Raw genomic sequence first — 18,060 nt, 5'->3', positions numbered from 1 at the left:
AGTTGTGAGAAACAATGTATGCCCTCCATCCACAATAACCCTTTATTATTGGACCCTATATTTCCGTGATCCTATGAACAGCTTCCTAAAAAATGTGGATAAAATAAGGTGATATGTGATGTGGCGTGTAATTTAAATAATTCCCAGAGTGGTGAATCCAAAGCACTGACAATGACAGAGAAGCCATCTCTTCTCTCACCAGTTCAAGATTGGATGCACAGTCGGTACCGTTTTAATCGAGGCCTTCGTGAGAAAGGAGAATCGCGTTTGGCCGATGGCGTCTAGACGTGCGGACGTGCCACTCCTACGCTCGTTGCAAACGACTCCAACTAAGCGGAATGCGACATCGGGACTGTCATTATTTTTTACAGGGATAACCTATTCAATGTAAAACTATTTTGCTGAATTAAGCCTTTACTGTTCGATATCCCATTGTGTTCAGACATATCATGTATCGCGTTTCACGGTCATGTTTGTTAAAGCGGGCAAGTGAGACTTCAAGAGAGCAGGATTAGAGACTCGCTCGCCGTGTGCGACCCCCTGGGTCACCAAAGTGGCCAAAGCGATGTAATGAAAGCGAATCGGGATCGGAGCAAAAAAACGCAAGTTGGCTCGGACAAATGACTCTGAATGCTTTACCCGTTGAAAATAAGTCACGTCATGAGAAGCCAAAGAGCTGAATAGGACTCTGACAGGGTAATGGGCAAGAGGCCGTTGCAGCGACGGAAAAGAACGAAGCGCGGCAAAATCAGTGGCGCAGTTTTTGGCAGCTCAAAAAGTACTGCCCACTTCTGATGTCCACCCGCTGCAGCTAAGATGAGAAGATGGTTTCAAATTAAGCAACCACTGGAAAGATGTTCTAAATCGAACCAAACGTTAAACTAATTTTCAATGGTACAGTATATTTTTCAAGTAGTGGTACCCCAAACTTTCGCAGCTCTTAAAAAATAATTCCCTTTTCACACCATCAATAGGTAAACTGCCCCTCCCCCCCTCGCCAACCGGCATGTTCACCCGCATGTACAATCAAATGCTATTTTTTATGCTTATTCCTTTGTCAAAGCACCTTGTTTCTTCGCACACTGCTTAAAGGTCGCGGTCTGAGCGTGGCTGTGTTTCACTCCAGCGCTGTACTCGAGACAGTCTGCTCCCTTCACCTGATGAAGGCCGCTTGTGTTGTGGCCGAAACGTCGTGATTTTTGTTGTTTTATTTTTTACCTACGTGACTTTACCGAATAGAACCAAAGAGTATGCTTGCAGTGGTGGAAATATGACTGTGGGCCCTTTTCAAGTGGTAGCCCTCACGTGACCGTGCACAGAACGCGTGACGTGAAGCTGTTGGCCGTGTGTTAGCCATGGGCCCTGGGTTCCCCCCCACACCACCCCCCGCTGCAGGAGGAATTCCAGTTCATAGAAACGTTTGCGTCGTTTGAGCTGTGCTTTTTCCAGGTCCTTGTCTCCATAGGTACAGAAGAGCTACATTATGAGAGAGGGGAGATACATAACCTCAGATGTATATACAGACACCCAAGTAGGGGGAACTGACTGAAATAGCGTGATCAACCGGACTATGCGTTAATTGTGTTTTGACCGACCGTCTGTGTTGCTTTACATGGTTTCCAAATTTTTTATTGCTAAACCCTGTTTGTCTGGTATGCTTCTCTCTCTGTGTTCCCTGTTGTATCTGTGTCAGTTCCCCCCTACTTGGGTGTCTGTATATACATCTGAGGTTGTGTGTCTCCCCTCTCTCGTAATTTAGCTCTTCTGTACCTGATGATGGCTGCTTGTGTTGCAACCGAAACGTCGTACGCTATTATGTTATTTTATTATTTCTTATTTATTCGTGACTTTACCGAAAAAACCAAAGAGTAATCCCTGCAGTCACGAAAGCTTCAAATCAAGTCAGTCGGAGGAATGTCGTGCAAAAGTGAATTCAAACTCTTACTTGCCATACAGTTATCAAAACGTTACGCGATTACTGCATTTATTGCATTTCTACATTTAGTGCTACAGCAGCAATAGCAGCAGCTACATCATCGTCATCAGAACAACATCAATGTCAACAGCAGCAGCGACAGCAATGTAATTTCAGCATCCTGATCATGACGGCCATCATCTCCTTAACCGTAAAACTTCATCTGTTGTCGAGAGTTGAGGTTGTTGTGCATGCACAAAGCCAGAGAACTTCACTGGAGATTTATTCCGGGTCACTTTAGCCTGGAGCCTTGCATAGGGAAATGACTGCACGTTAATGCAAAATTTAACCGAAACTCCCTATTTACATATTTTCTGTTTCCTAAATTTAGTATAAACATAATTTTAGCATATCGTGCATTTCCCCATCTAGTGTTACAGCAGCAGTTACATGATCAGAAACAGCAGTAGCATCATCAGCATCTGTCGGGGAGGCTGACCCCCGTCCCCTCGCTCATGTGGGATCCACTGCTCCCCTCTTCCGTGTCCTGGGAGGGTTGCTGTTCACCGACTCCCCCACCCCCCCCCCCCCTTCGCTGGGGCCCCTCTGGGCATGATCCGCAGCTGGCGCGTAGCCACCTGGGATTAATTCGCACCCGCTCCCCCTCGCGTGCTCCTCTAAACGCTATGCACGCCGTACGCGCCCGCAGCCACCAAAATTCGACGCGGCTACCTGCCCGGCGCCGCGCACCAATCGCACGCGCGGGACCCGGGGCCGGGGGTCAGAGGGCGGGGGCGTCACTCGTACGCGCGCCGCCGATTGGAGGAGATGCCCCGGAGCTGATTTAAAGGGCTGTACGACCACACTCACAGGTACGCCGCCGCTGCACCTCTCGCACACGCTAACCAAAGGTCGCACGAGTAATCTCACGTACCCTCGTACAAGTCCAACGCCGCTCACCACCCGCACACGCTAACCACGAGCTACACTCAGCTAACCTCGCATGCACGGTGCCCATCTACCTCGCGTGCACGTTAACTACGAGCTACACAGTGGCGAGCGCACACACGCGGGTAAAATACACGCTCGTACGCAAACACAGGATACCACGACGAGAAGGCTCACAGTACCATGCACCCCTCTCCGTACTCGCAGGGACGACACGACGAGGTTTATTGACTACCGGTGCTTTATTCCCCCGAGAATAATGAAGCTAAACTACCCGCGTCAGTGTGGGCCAGCAGGGCAGGTATAACCTATCTCCCGGCGGTCTAGGACTCAATCTGTCCCCGTCTCTCCCCAATCTCTCTCCCTAAGGGATATTCCCGTTTATCTCACCTCTCTCCTTCGTACTCATGGATCGACTCCGAGGTGCAGGAAGCCGTGGAAAGGCGAGGCTGCACCTAGTCCTGGCTGGGAACGAGGCCTGGCTGCGCTGCAACTCGTCTCACGGACATTCCAGTAGCAGACACGATGACTCCTCCGATCCTTGATTCCAGAAGAACCCGACTACCTGGCCCCTACCTTCCCTGCCCTTTTCATTGTTCCCACATCAAAGGTAATGTGCCGCTAATCCGCTGGCCTCTCATCCAATCAAGAGCCTCGGATTTCCCGCTCTTCGCTAATCCGATCGGTGCTCTCTCCGACGTCCGCTTTTCACACACGTTGTACACACACTGTGCAGGGAGAGGGCCCCCCTGCCTTCCCGCCGCTCGCTACTCCGCCCCACCCCTTACCTGCCTGCTGACCAGTGTGTGTTTTGGTTGTCTCCTATCCGCGGTGGCTTAGCAGCCCCGTCGTGACCACGTGATTACAACCCAAGTCACGGCGCCGCAGTGCACACTAGCCTCGGGGGAGGTCGCCCAATTCCCTGGTCGTAGGAAACCGTGAAGTTTGGTCCCATGAGGGGGCATCGGCCAGGTGACCTCCCCTCGGGGCTCTATGTGGGGGTGTGTGTGTGTTCATGTGGGGGGTGGTGAGGGAAGAGCGGCGTCGGCCCCGTCGCTCGGAGGTGGCGGTGGCGCGGCCACGGCGTCGGCAGGACGGCTTCGCTGCTGCGGCATCACAGTGGCAGGCACGGCTCCGGCGGAGCGGCTTCGCTGCTGTGGCACCACACACAATCATCAGCAGCAGCAGTTAAATGATCAGCAAAAGATGGGACAACGCCAGCTTTAACAACAATGGCACGAATCTGGATCATCCTCTCGCATTGTCAAACTTTTCTTTTTTTGTTCACAGTTCAGGTTGCTGTGACTTGTTTTACCAGTGGTGTTAACCCTCGAACCTTACGTGGGGAAAATACTGCACGTTAGTCGGGGGAATGTGGTGCAAAAGTGAATTCAAAAACTACATGAGCAGATAGCTCGTAGTAGGAGGTGTCCACTGCACATTTCGTCATTTGTTGTTTCCACTTTCTGTCTTGGCTCTAGTAGTGGTCACATCTTCTGGCACCAATCTCTTAATGATGTCGTCGTCAAACCATTCTCTGTTACCTCTTCCTCTCTTGCCGGTTCCTTCCATTTTTCTGAACAACACACTTTAAATTGTCCTGTTGTTGTCCAAAGAGTGGCAGTTTCCTTCTCATCACTGCCTGCATCATCATCAGGTTGTCTTTAACTACGTGCAACCTTTTTCTCACTTCTACGTTTGTCACTCTTTGGGTCCAGCTAAGATGTGGCATCCTGTAGCAATACATTTCGAGTGCCAATATGTTATCTCTGTTAGTCTTCTTTTAATGCCCAAGTCTCACAGACATGCAAATAAAGCTGTTACTGAACCCGCATGGTCTTAAGATGTTCAGCTTGGTCTTGCAACAGATGTGCTTGCTTCTCCAGAAGCTGGGGTGATCACGTGGCCAGTTGGAGATCCTCATCGAAAATTCGAGGAGGTCGTGGCTAGGGGCGGAGCGAGCCCCGCCACACAGAATATCAGCCTGGCCCCCAGTGGGACCGGCTGCTGTTGTTCATTCAGAAGACTTCACGTCCCTGCTCCACGTTCTAAAGAGTCTCCAACTTTGAGGACCCGGACCCGAGCTGTGGTCCGGTCCGTTGTAGCTAGTTACGTGTGATTAGTGTGGATAGCCTGGTTGTCCACCACCATAGAGTACTATCTGGTGAAGGGGCAGTTACCCCTTCGTGTTAACGTGGTAATGTTAATAAATGTGTTGCCTCCAAAAGTACGTCTGAGTTTCCGTTTGAGCTCACTACACATCTATCATATCAAACTATTTTGCAGCGTAATTAACAGCATACATCTTACACAACTAACACGGTCAAACATGTACCCTTTAAATGAATGCATTTCCCGCTCTGATAAACTTCAAACTGCAGCGTGTTTATCGAATTGTTGTAGAGGGTCGTGGTTTGTTTCAGTTGATTTATTTTGGTATAGCCCTGTGAGCCATTCGGCTCTTGAATCGGGTGCAGCCACAACAAACAAAAAAAACAAAAACACGAACAAGAAAAACATCTTAAAGTGACTATGTGACTTTGCAAACAGAAAATCCATGAAAAACAGCAAAATATTCCTGAAAAAGCACCGTACACCAACGCTATGTGCAAAAATCCCAGTGGGATGCAAGTCAAACAACAACATTAACCACAGGAAAATTTAGAATAAGGCCATCAGTCTAACTCCGTACTACAACAAAACAAACATGTCCAAACCAAAAAACGTTTTCGAAATAAAAAAAATGAAGCCATAATTGCAACATGACAGTGATCACAGGGACTGTGACCGAATATGTACAATAAACTACATAAATAACATGTAACACCAAATAATAGAGCCATAGGTGGCTGCATGAGTTACTCCACAACAACAGAAGCATCAGTCGGAGTAGCAAATTTTTCAATGCACCTTTAAGATCAGCACGCTAAATCAAAATACAGATAATACTTTGCAGCGTCATCTGGAGCGAAAACATTTTATTTTATTTTACGCCAATGAATAGCAGTGGCAGCTAGGGGTGTACAACTCCTCTAGAGCAGTTTTGAGAGAATATCTCATTGGTAGCGATTCAAGTTGCAGTTTATTGGCAATAGCATTCCAGACCCTGGGGGCATCAATAGCAAAGGCCCTTCCTCCAGTTTTTGTACGGCAATAGGGAATGTGAAGCTGGTAAATGAGTGAAGACCTGAGGTCAAATTTGTTCTTTGAAACAGAGAGGAGATCCAGCAGGTAGTCTGCGGATATTTTTTGTAAGTGCTTCGAGCAGATGTAGCTGAAAGTAGGATAGAGCACCTTGAGGAGCGTTGCCCTCGACCCCCTCCGGGAGGCTGTACGCTTTCACTTGGCACTCCCGTCCCTTACCGGCCAGTCTGTTGTGCGCCTCCTCAAGCTCCAGCAGCCTGGCTTCGTGGGTCTTCATTTCGCCGCTCTGCTCGTCTAGCGTAGTGTGAAGGGTCGTATATGGCTGCCTCCTGCTTCTCTACCCTCCTCAAAAGTTTCTCGACCTCTCGTTGGGGACCTGAAGCAGGCCAGTATTCTCTTCGGTTTTTTTTTTCCAGAAGGGATTATAAGAGCTCTCGTTCCTCCCACTCGTGTCTTCGGTGTCAACTTGAACGGAGAGGCCAGCGGAGACGAACCCGTGGCTTTTTTCCCGGGGGATCTGTCTTCAATGGAGCAGGACGATACGGAGAGGAAGTCCCCTTGGCCTAGCCATGAGGTCAGGCTCGAGTTGCTTACTGAGGCGCCTACACCTAAGCAGTCTGTGGAACACCCTAGGAAGCTCTAAAGTAGAAAACAAGCTTTTCATAGGCCCCCTATAAAGTGCTCACTCGGCCATGACTTCACCGGAACTCGTTTAATTAACACTTTTAAAATAAAAAATCACGACGCAAACTGAATATTTGATTCCGAATCGGTTTAATCACCACCACCATGACGCAGTAGCAAGGCTGGCACATCGCAGTGCAGCTGCTGGGCTGAATCATGTAAATAATCAAACCTAGAAATATCCTTGATGTACCCACAAAAGTCACATTGAGTCTCGGGACTCAGCTCCGTTTTGCATTAAGGTGTTTGATCATTTCCAAGCATCAGGGTTCCGCACGGAGAAGGAAACAGGAGAAATGCACAAATGTTGAGAAGTTTGCTTGGCGTTAGAAGTCAGTACAGAAAATTTGGCCCCACACCTATCACAATAACGAATCAGTGTTTTACGGGGGCACGCTAAGCGAGGTCTGCCTGTATTAAAATGTACTTCCATCTACGAATCGTGATGTAACAATTTTTACGTGTAACATGCCCCACGGTTTTTCTTGATCTAGAAGGAGAGAGAACAACTGATGATCTGTGTGCTGACGATGGTGGTGATGATGATCTCGTAATGGCTGTTCACTTCGAGGAGTGGGAGAGTCTGATGGAGAACCTTGATCGTTCCAATAAGAGGTAGGGCCTTACCATTTGCCCTACCAAATCTAAGCAGTACCTGCCTGGATATTTTGTATATCTTCAAGTACTCCACCCCCCTCAACTCCGCATGATAGGCAGTTGTGGAAAGAGTGGAGGTGTTCCCATACCTGGCCAATTTGGTTATGACCAGCTCCGATTTCAGAGCAGAGGTCTTACTCTGAATTAGTCCAGGAACATACCCTTTTTTTCAGCTGCATGGCGCTGTATAGAAGCTACATGGCCTATCACTCTGTAGTGACTTGTAGCGTCATTCCCGTGCACACACACACGCGTGACGTCACTATGCGGGGGAGCTTCACTACCACACGGGTCTACACATACACACATGACGTCATCCCGTCTGGATACGGGAATGACATCATGGCCGGTTCAGGGGATCTGGAGGCCGTGGGTGAGTGCCGCGGGGGTTGTGTGAGGCCGTGGCACTCTTGAGTGAACCCGGCTGGACACGAGACGGGATTTAAGGTTGGGGCCGGGGCCCCAGGGGCACCTTGGGTGCCACGTGGACAGGAGAGGAGCTTCTCGAGAGTTCTCAAAGGTGGGCGTGGCCGGGGTGTGGCCCGGACACCCCGAGGCGCATATAAGCGGCTTCCGCACCGGGTTCGGGGCTGCTCGTGTCCGGGAAGAAGATGCCTCATGAAGACGCCTCGTGAAGAAGAGTCAAGCCTCAAGTCAGCGTGGCCAACCAGTAGCCCTTCTGGCTTGGCCACGCTAGTATCCGAGAGTCAAGTGTTAGTGAGTGATGGTGTGTGTGAGCGAGAATAGGTCGGTGGTCACCACCCTATGTTAAGTGTTGCGTTGTGTTAATAATAAATAGTGTTGCCTCCCAAGAAGTTGCGAGTGTGCCTAATTCGAATCCATTACAACTCCATACAAAACTCTGTTTTTGTTCTTCCATAGTTGTCCTCTCCCTCCCAACAATGCTCTCTCGAAAGCAAAATGTGGCCATTATTTCGGCGTGACAAACACAACATTGAAAGCAAAACATCAAAAGTGTAATGACTACACGAAAGGCAAGAACCTCAGGGTCCAACAGTTTATTTCTCAAGGGATATTGACAAATGCAGAGCCAGGAGTGGTGGAGGTGGTTCGGCCTGCAGATGCAGGGGTGGTATCGATGGATCGACCGACAGATGCAGGGGTAGTGGCGGTGATTCTTCTAGTAGTAGCCGACCGTTGGAGTTCTCGAATAAAATTACGCAATTTGGCGATCCTTTGGGCTTTGGCACAGGCGGTGGTGGTGGCACCAATGTTGATGGTGGTGGATCTCCCGGCAGAAACTGGGGAGGCAGTGGTGCATCTACCAGCATGAGCTGGGTTGGTGGTGGCAGTGAGGGAGCTGCCAGCAGCAGCTGGGGTGGCAGCGTTAGATCTCGTGGCAGCAGCCGGGGGGTTGGATCTGTATGTGGCGACCGTGGTGGTAAAGGGGGCGATTAATCTCCAGGCAGCAGCCGGGGTGGTGGTGACGGTGAGGGAGCTGCCAGCAGCAATTGGGGTGACAGCGTTAAATCTGCCAACATCAAGCGCCATAGCGGTGGGGGTGAATAATATGCCAGAAGCAGTCGGGGTGGGGGTGTTGATGCATCTCCCAGCAGCATCCCTGGTGGTGGCGGCGGAACTGCATGTGGCTGCCAGGGTGGCGTTGGAGGCAGTGGTGGTGTTGGTGGAGACCGTGGCCGTGGCTTTCTCCAGCTCGTTGAGCTGTCGACGCATCATCTCCAACTGCAGATGGAGCTCTGCATTTTCCCGTTTGTATCCTTGGGTACAGGCAAATCATCAACAGTTTGGTCAACATTAGCCTCTACATGAGCCTTCTAATCATCGCAACTCTTCAAACTATATCGCTTATATAATGTACATAATTTCAGTCACACCAAAAATTACATATAACACATCAGGGCTGTGGCAATTACAGCTTCGTAATAGCAATATCTTGCCTGTCCACAGAAGCCCATGAACTAACGTTGCACATACAAACCCACAGACTCAGAGGCCCGTAGACTGAGTCACATATAGCGGAGAATAGGGGCAGGAACGCTGTGGTGGAAGTGAAAATATGAACCCAACTGCGTCCTTCTCAATGGAACCAGGGACAAAAGTGTCATCATAGGCTTTCCTTCGCAGTCGAGGATTAATATCTTCCATAGAAAAGTTGGATTTTCTGTGGGTCTAAAGATGGATGAAGAGACCAACCTGGGATCGACAGATTCTGCCGCAACTTGGGCACGTGTCCAGAAATAGTGGTGGGTGGAACTGCGTTAGTAAGTCGGGCTGCAGCATGCTGTTTCCACCAGTCCCGCTTTTCCTCTTCCTGTTCCTGATGTTGAGTTTCAAAATGTTTGGCTCCTTGAAATAGACTCTGTCTCCACCTGAGGTGATCCTGGGCAAGAGACTCCCATGAGTTGGTGTCGATGGAGCACTTCTTTATGTTGTCCTTGAGGACATCCTTGAAGCACTTTCTATAACGGCCTTCATCCTCCCACTGAATGAAGTTTGACAGCTTTTCATTTGGGCATTGGTGGAAGAGGTCTTGCTTAATCGAGTCCTTGAGACCTATCAAGTGTCAGTGCTTCGATCACGGATGATGCCATGATGTTTTATATTTGTTTTTATGGCGGAACAGGGTGTTGATGATGATGAGTCCATGTTCCGTGCATTTAGTCAAGAGGAGGATGCCGTTGGAATTGACTTTATCCATTCCTTCCTTGCCGATGGTTCCATTACAGAGGTTTAAGTCTCTTCCAACTCTGATATTAATATCAACGAGCAGAATAAGCTTGTCTCCCACGAAAATGGGAGAAAGGACCTGGTCAAGATTGGCATAAAATTCCTCTGTGGTTTCAAATCGGAGTGAAGAGTCGGGGCATATGCGCTGATGACAGTGGAATATTGGCTCCCCACCACTTTGAGGATGAGGCGCTCACTGATTCTGATAGTTTTGTTTCCACCGCAGTAATGGGGATCCTTCTGAATGTGGTTATCCAGTCGGAAAAGAGTGAGACAGACTGTTAAGGGAAACTTTTTTAGCCCGTTCCCCACGTGGGGTGAGCAGAGTGGATCCTTAAAAAGGACTGCTTAGTCGCAGTTACAGAAACACACTCTTTTCTCCACCGAGTGTTAGACGACCATCTTGTAGCTGCCGCCTTTGTGCTAGTTTGTGGCTAGAAGCTTCCAGACTTCACAATCGTGCTCCCGTCGTCACTAGCTGGTCGCCAAAGAATTGTATTGAATGTGCCAGAAGATATTGTTCCTTTAATGAAACACGCCTGTACGTGATTTATTTTATTGTGGAGAAGCTGTTGTACAGCAGCTTCCACGCAGTTCTTGATAGAACGGGCCCATGAATGCAATGGCAAGGAGATCAATACGATTGGAGATATCGTTCTGCTGCTGTCTTGGTCCGCCTTCACAGCTGTTGAGATGTTAACATCTTGTTCCTCCTGCTCTATTGAGGACTTGTTAACCCATGGTATGCTTATTATAATGGTGGCCTATACTCGCCATGTCACAGCATAGTTAAAGGGTATATGTCGCTTTTCAAGAGGAAAAGCATTGGAATCTACAGTCCTAACCACACCCAGGTGGTGCTGTCGCTGCTTGGTACACAACTGCTTATCCGCCAGGGTGGCCGCTGCTTATTTTGCAGCTAACCTTGACAGAAGGTCGTTCCACTATCCGCCACCTGCGGAGATGCTGGGTAGCAGTGCAGGTCTACCACCAAATTGTAGTGGCGGATTATCAATATATATCTACATACATAATTCACAAGTATGAAAACATAAGAATAGGTTTTACCCTTTCTGGCATTAAATCAGGTGTTAGGATGTTCAAACACCAAATAAATACCTTCGTAAGGAATCAAGTCTGCATTCACCACACACACTTGTGGAGAACATGCAAACAAACATCCTCTGATAATATATAGTCTTTGACATTGATTGGCCTACACCAGAGACAGTCTTCTTTATGGCCTAGCCTCACCAGTATTAGACCAGAGAACGCAAAAAGGCGAATAGTACAAAGACAATGCCCTATCAGAGCATTTATAGCACGGGGCGAGCAGCTATATCATGAGACCTCTTTGCCAGTATCAAAGTATGAAAAATAGGAATAGGTTTTACTATTTCTGACAATAAAACAGGTGTTAAGATGCAAGAGTCGGTCATCTTACGGATCTCGCAAATGGAACAAGGGAGAAAAACGTAGGGACAATTGTGTAACATGCCTGCGAATATGTTATTGTATTAAATGAAGGTGCAGCTGAAACAGGCAAAATATGATCATTTCTGAGTCAATGCCTGCGCCCCGCCTTGTGCTCAGTCTCAGTACGGTCCAGGTCCAGTTGACTGGGCTCCATGACCCAGTCAACGCAGCCTCGATTTCTGGAGGAGCTCAATGATGGGACTGTGTCTTGATTTTTAAAAGGTTCTGTGAGCTCGCACAATCCAGTGTCTCTCCACAACCGGCCAGCCTGAATGTATCAAAACCAGGCCCAGATATTCCTTTAGAAGGCTCCACGTTTCTCAAGAATAGAGATGGGAGGTTATAACTGTGGCCAAGAAGACCCGAAGCTTTGTATGGAGTCACAGTCTAGGTATCTTACACAGCTCATGAAAATATAATGCTGCTCGAATAAGTCAGATTGAGACCTTGGCTGCCAAACTCAAGTTGGTTATTAGCAGACTGCCCAAATACAGAAACTTCAAACTCTCTCCACAACTGCCCCATCACATGTGCATACATACAGACAAACAGACATGCACATAGACCCTAAGACTCACAAGACAAATAGATGTGTACAGAGACACTTAGACTTGCAGAGATCCATTGACTTAGAATGAGACCCATGTATGTGCATACAGGCCAATACACACACTGAAATGAATATACTCACCTACACGGAGAACCACAGAAGCACATAGACACATAAACACGCTCTGAGGCACGCTGACACGCTCAGAGACACATTGACACGGAAACAAAAAGACACATCCTCCATATAGCCTTAACAGACTGTTGGGGCAAGTGTAGTTAACTAAAACCTATGAAGGCCGGCACGTATATGAGGGGGTGGGTGGCGAACACCACGTCCGATCGCCTTTATCTCCCCAGTGGCAATGTTTTTACACGCTATACCAGGTACAAATTTGAGGCTAAGTCGACCTCAGGGAGGGCCAGGACTGGTTTAGATAATTATTACTGGTGTTAGCCATGAGCGGGTATCGAACTCGGGTCGCCGGGTGTGTAACGCAGCGCGCTAACCGCTACCCCACCGTTCCCCACATAAACACGCACACGGATCCATGGACACACACATAGACTGATGATAGAATCCCTTACACAGAGATTTACAGGTGCACATAGACACACACTGAGACCGAGAGATGTGCACAGGGACACATAGAAGCACACATATATACTTAGACACGCAGAGCCACTGAGGTGCACACAAACACAGACTCGCACATAGCCCTTGAGACTCACGACTCACGTCGAGACCGATATACGCGCTTACTGTAGCTATTGTTGACATAAAAGTAGAGCACGGCCCAGAACATCACGGACGCTGCCGTGAACGCCAAGATTGCAGCCATCACTGCGTCGATGCCCGTGGAGGGGTTAGCTTTTGGGGGCAGCTCGCAAGGGCAGCTGTCGCAGGGATTCTCAACGACATCTCCTTCTTCTCCTCCTACAGTGCTGATCCAGTTGAACAACATTCGCCAGAGGAGGTCAAGCAGCACCTCGGAATTCCCCATCCTCGCTTGCGAGCTGCTGCGCGTGTCTGACCGTTGTCCCCGAGTGGCGTCGCAAGAGTGACGTCACGGTCACGTGAACGTGACGTCACCGCAAGTTTCCGGTGGGGGCGTTCCCCTAGAGCACGGTCACGTGGGCTACTGCAGCCACGCTGCTTGCGACGTAACAGAGCGGCGTTTTGAACCCCACTCTCCACCTCTACTAGGGGAACTCGATTGTTCAGGGTGCTGTGTGGACTTCTCTTTAGCGTGGCCGTTGCTGCTGCCGCTGCTGCTGCTGCTGCTCACGCATGAATACACTGGCAGCGTTGTTATTCACGACGTGACAACTTTCATTGGCTATGTCGGGTGGAGGAGGGGTGTACGAAACTAAGAGTGTGCGTTCAGAGACAAATCCGTGTAGGACAGACAGGGGCCGTCCATAAATGACGTCACGCGATTTTGGACGATTTTTTTGACCCCCCCCCCCTCGTCACACGGCGTCACAAAAAGTCAGACCCCCCCCCCTCAAATGTGACGTCACAAAGTGCTGCTCCCCCCTCCCCAAAAAAAATATATAAAGCATACTTCAAATCGCTTAAAACTATTGTCATTGTTGTGCGTATTTAATGTGGCGCTGCACTCTGATGTTGTAGGAGAAAACATTTATTAAAAAAGTCAATTTAATTAAGTAGATCGTGTTGTGTCTATATTTATTTTAAGTTGCGCATTTTGATGTGACGTCATATTTCTCAACCCCCCCTCGTCACACATCGTCACAAATGTCTGACCCCCCCCCCCCGCCCAGGTGCGTGACGTCATTTATGGACGGCCCCACACTTGTTGTCTGATCGTCTTTGTTGTTGTTTATATTTTCCTCAGGGACTGTTGTATATTATTATTTAGGGTTTTTTTTGTCGAAATGTAACTCAACGTCTTTAACACAAGCGGCCCGCTTTCTTTGCAAATTAGTTGTAACATTTAATTTCGTTATATACTGTGCACATTTAAACAATAATAATAATAAAACGTTCATAGCAAGGCGCGCGCTAGGCACTGAGGTAATAACATTTTAAAATAAAAACCGCCACGCACGTGACCACGGAGACACCGCCCCCACCCCCCCTCCCCCGGTGGCGGGGGGGGGGTCTCGCGCCCACTGCTCCCTGCCCATAAAAGGGCTTGAGACGTCACGACCCAAGCCCCTCCCAAACTCTACGCTCCTTGCAGTCCACCAGCATTGGTTCCAGCAAGGCTGACGCTGCTGCTGGTGACACACTGAACGTTAGCGTCTCTGATTAGTGTGGTTGGCTATATACGGTGCAAAAGAAATTCAACATACATACATACAAACGAGAGATGGTGCCTTACCATACGGCATACGCCCTACCAAATCGCAGCAGTACCTGCCTGAATAGTTTATGTCTTCAAGTACTCCCACCCCCTTCAACTCCGCATGATAGGGCAGTTAAGGAAAGAGTGGAGGCGTTCCCATACCTGGGCAGTTTCGTTATGACCAGCTCCGATTTGAGAGCGGAGGTCTTACTCTGAATCAGTCGAGTGGTATAACCTTTCTTTTCCAGCTGCATAATGCTGTAAAAACCTACATGGCCTATCACCCCAAAGAAAGCTCCGGTTTTTTCCTTCCACAGTTGTCCTCTCCCTCTCAGCAATGCTCTCTCGAAAGCAAAACGTGGCAATTATTTCGGCGTGACAAACACCACATTGAAAGCAAAACATCGAAAGTGTAATTACTACACGTCACGGTCCAACAATTTATTTCTCGACGGCTTTAGAACATAACAAGAGAATTAACAGTTTGAACAGCAGTTTAGATATCCGTGTGTTTGAGTGTGTTTTATCTTCCGATTTTCAGTTGGTGGCTATTAAAATTAACAGCCATCAGTTAAGGTTAGGATAGGGTCTCAGGAGTAAGGATTTATAATCAGGAATCAGTGGGCCTAAGCAATAAGGATGCCTGGTCAGGAAGGACTGGGTCTATTGGAAGTAATTTACATATCCGTTTATTGGGTCTTCTTAGGCTATTTTGTCACCAGTGGTGATGGAGGTCGATCTGATGGCGGTGGTGGCGGGCGCTTAGGTGGCGTTGTCGGTGGTGGATCGGCCTGCAGACACGGGGGGTGGTGGTGGATCTTCCAGTGGTGGCCGACCAGTGAAGTTCTCGAACAAATTCATGGAGTTTGCCTTACCAAGTGGCTTTGGCACCAGCAGTGGTGGCGGTGGCATCGGTGTTGATGGTGGTGATGGATCTCCTGGCAGTGATCCGCTATATTGTTTGAGTGTTCGAGGGGCAGATTAAGGACCCCTTTAGATTTGTGTGGGCTTTTACGTAAATACCTCATTCTATGAAAGCCACGCATGTGAAATTGTTGGTATTCCTGAAGTTTAGCATGTATCTCTCAAGCTCAGAAGCTGTGACACAGAGCCAATTAAAGCTATTTCTGACAAGGGTCACCTACCCTAGCCAGGGCACTGCTGTGGTGCAATCATTAGCACTAGCGCAGTTGCCAATACGGAGGTCGACGGTTTGAATCGACCTCCCGGCATGGCAGTTGCAATCATGGTGCAAGTTTCTTAAATCCTACCTGCCTGTGGTTTAGCCTGGGTGGGGGAAAACTAAGTATTGTTGTTTAAGCTCACGGAGCCACATGGTGCATTAAGTTGGGACACAGACCTGGGCCTAGGTGCTGTGCTGGGCCAGTACTTTACTGGGCCGGCAGAGCCGGCTTCCCAATGGCAGTGGAAACCAGGCATAAGTAGACTAGCCACATCCTACTTAATCAGAATAACAAATAGCAACACTGAAACCTATTGGCAGACCAATTAATGCCCACTTGCAGGCCGGTGCTCTGTTCACTTTGTCTTGCAAAGGGCAGCTGCCATTAGTAGGTCCCCTAGGCTAAACAATCCCGTTATAAGACATGGGTACAATATGAATGCAAGTACTGTATTAGAACGATCTTGAGCTTCAGTCCATCTTCCCTACAGGGTCAATAAAATACGTACCATAATGTGGGGACGTCAACAACGGTTGTCCGACGATGGAGAGACTCGCGCCTAGCATAGAATTGTGAAATTTCCATCAAGGGCTCATTGCTGTAAAACAGGAGATAATCGCTTGTCTCATTTGAGCAGGAAATGTCTTAACTTTTAGGTTGCCTCTTACCCAGTGGCAGCAGCATAACTATCGTGGGGGCAGGGGGTGTCTTGCCCCCCCCCTCCTCGGTAGCCAAAGCTACGAGTTGGGGGGGGTGCATCAAAGATTAAAATTTTATCTAAAACATGGTTTAAATAATTTTTTTAAAAAATAATTTCATGTACTTTCCTCGTTTTAGTTGAATGTAATTAGAGCGGTAACATAATATGGCAAAGATGTTACTGTGGAGCTGTAGTCGCGGTTTCATTGTGCGAAAGCGGAGCGCCCCTACAGCAATAAATGTTCGAGACCGTGAGTGTAACGACGACGCCATTAGTAGGCAAGAGGAGTCTGCGATATTTCATAGCCTGGGTGAGACCGTGCGTGACGAATCAGATATTGGGGCCCCAACCAGACTGATTGCCGCACCCCCTAAGCAGATAATGTCGATACTCCACCACTGATAATGTAGTCACTTCGCCACTTGGTGGCGACCCGAGTGAGTTGTATTCGTGCCATACCCTGAGCCCACTTAGTCGACTTGGATTTATGCTGAGACTTCAATGGAACATCATCCGCCGTCCTAACAGTTCCCAGTTCTCACTGTTCGTACGCAGGCCGCTAGCATTGGGAACTGTAGTGGTCAAGTAAATGAAGAGCAGGCTAATTAAAGATGCATGCAGACTTGTGTTTATTTTGGCCAAGTTACATGAACAGCGTGTTCACAATCACTGCCAATGGATGGAAAACACCCCGACTCCTCCCTTACAAACTCATCGAACCTCCACCTCGCCAGGCATGCAGCGTGCACGTGCAAGTACTAAAGCGGAGCGTAACGAGCGCGCGCGTGTACACATACTTAAACCACTTTCCTCACCACCCGTGTACAAAACCCAGAGTTAATTACCATACCCCTCTTTCCACTAGTGATATTAGTCGGCCGCCATATTGGATGGTTTTTCCACTAGCCATTTGCAGAGCAGAGCCAGAACCGAGCAGCGGTACGCGGGCCTCACGATACATTCTTAAGGAACGTGATGCGATGGACGTGGCCCCTTACAGTAGCTCGTTCGCCGCTTGTTGCAGAGATTCGTGGTTTGGATCAATCAGCCGCCCCGATTATTATAATGCCGGTGTAACAAACGGAAGAATACCATGCTGTCTGCTGAAGTGGACGTTGAGTATCCCTTGATGCGAGTCACAAGAATGGCCAAATGTGTGTGGGCATTAGGGTCCAAATCTGCGAAATGCCAAAAATTACCCGCAAGCAACTCATTTGGAACGATGCAAAGGGATCATCGCTCCCTTTTGGCAGAATGATTCCCTCAGTTCATGGTTGCAAATGAGACTCATTCTGGCCTCTTGCTCTCACCGAGTTAAGTACACTTTATTAATCTGGCTCATGGCCAAGCAAGGCCAGGGCAAATGATTTGTTCATCGTGTGTGACGTCAGTTAGTACACTGTGAGGACAGTGTCACCGGGTCATCTACATGCGTCTCAACATAGTCAATTGCGTGTGACGTCAACAGCGCGGCTCGGATTCTACCATGGAAAAAAACAGCCTGGCTGGCTCTGCTCTGTCGAAACTCAAGTCTATAGTGGAAGAGAGATACAAGTAAGCAAATGCTGAATCGTGTTCAGACTTTGTAGCTCATCATAGTGCGCTACTGCACAGGGGTGGGCAAACCACTTTGCTAAAAAGTAGCATGTACTAATTCTACAAATCAATTAAAAAAACATTTTCTATCCTTGACTCTCTACCCATCAAACTCATATCTCAACGTGTCCCCCCTTTCATTAACGGGGCTTCAATTCATGCCACCGTCAATGCCTCCAGCAT

General features: G+C 48.5%; 1 protein-coding gene across 1 annotated transcript; it reads right to left on the bottom strand.

The window, feature by feature from the left end:
* Positions 1 to 8,352: 8,352 nt before the first annotated feature.
* LOC142906064 (uncharacterized) lies at positions 8,353 to 13,289 on the bottom strand. The gene is made up of 2 exons (XM_076053506.1): positions 12,846 to 13,289; positions 8,353 to 9,087 (listed from the first exon to the last, which is right to left on the bottom strand). Exons 1-2 carry the CDS (start codon positions 13,084 to 13,086, stop codon positions 8,375 to 8,377), a joined length of 954 nt encoding a protein of 317 aa, XP_075909621.1. The 5' UTR covers positions 13,087 to 13,289; the 3' UTR covers positions 8,353 to 8,374.
* Positions 13,290 to 18,060: the final 4,771 nt, after the last annotated feature.

Source organism: Petromyzon marinus, chromosome 61 (assembly GCF_048934315.1).
Source record: "Petromyzon marinus isolate PM22_M1 ecotype Great Lakes invasive population chromosome 61, UKy_Petmar_22M1.pri1.0, whole genome shotgun sequence".
Taxonomy (NCBI): Eukaryota; Metazoa; Chordata; class Hyperoartia; order Petromyzontiformes; family Petromyzontidae; genus Petromyzon; species Petromyzon marinus.
This window is presented reverse-complemented; position numbering and strand designations above follow the sequence as displayed.

Bases quoted from the DNA above. Each gene is read 5' to 3' on its own strand.
- LOC142906064 (XM_076053506.1), bottom strand. From the start codon at position 13,086: ATGGGGAATTCCGAGGTGCTGCTTGACCTCCTCTGGCGAATGTTGTTC. The intron at 9,088-12,845 runs GTAAGCGCGTAT...CCTGTACCCAAG, and splicing joins TTATGTCAACAATAGCTACA to GATACAAACGGGAAAATGCA.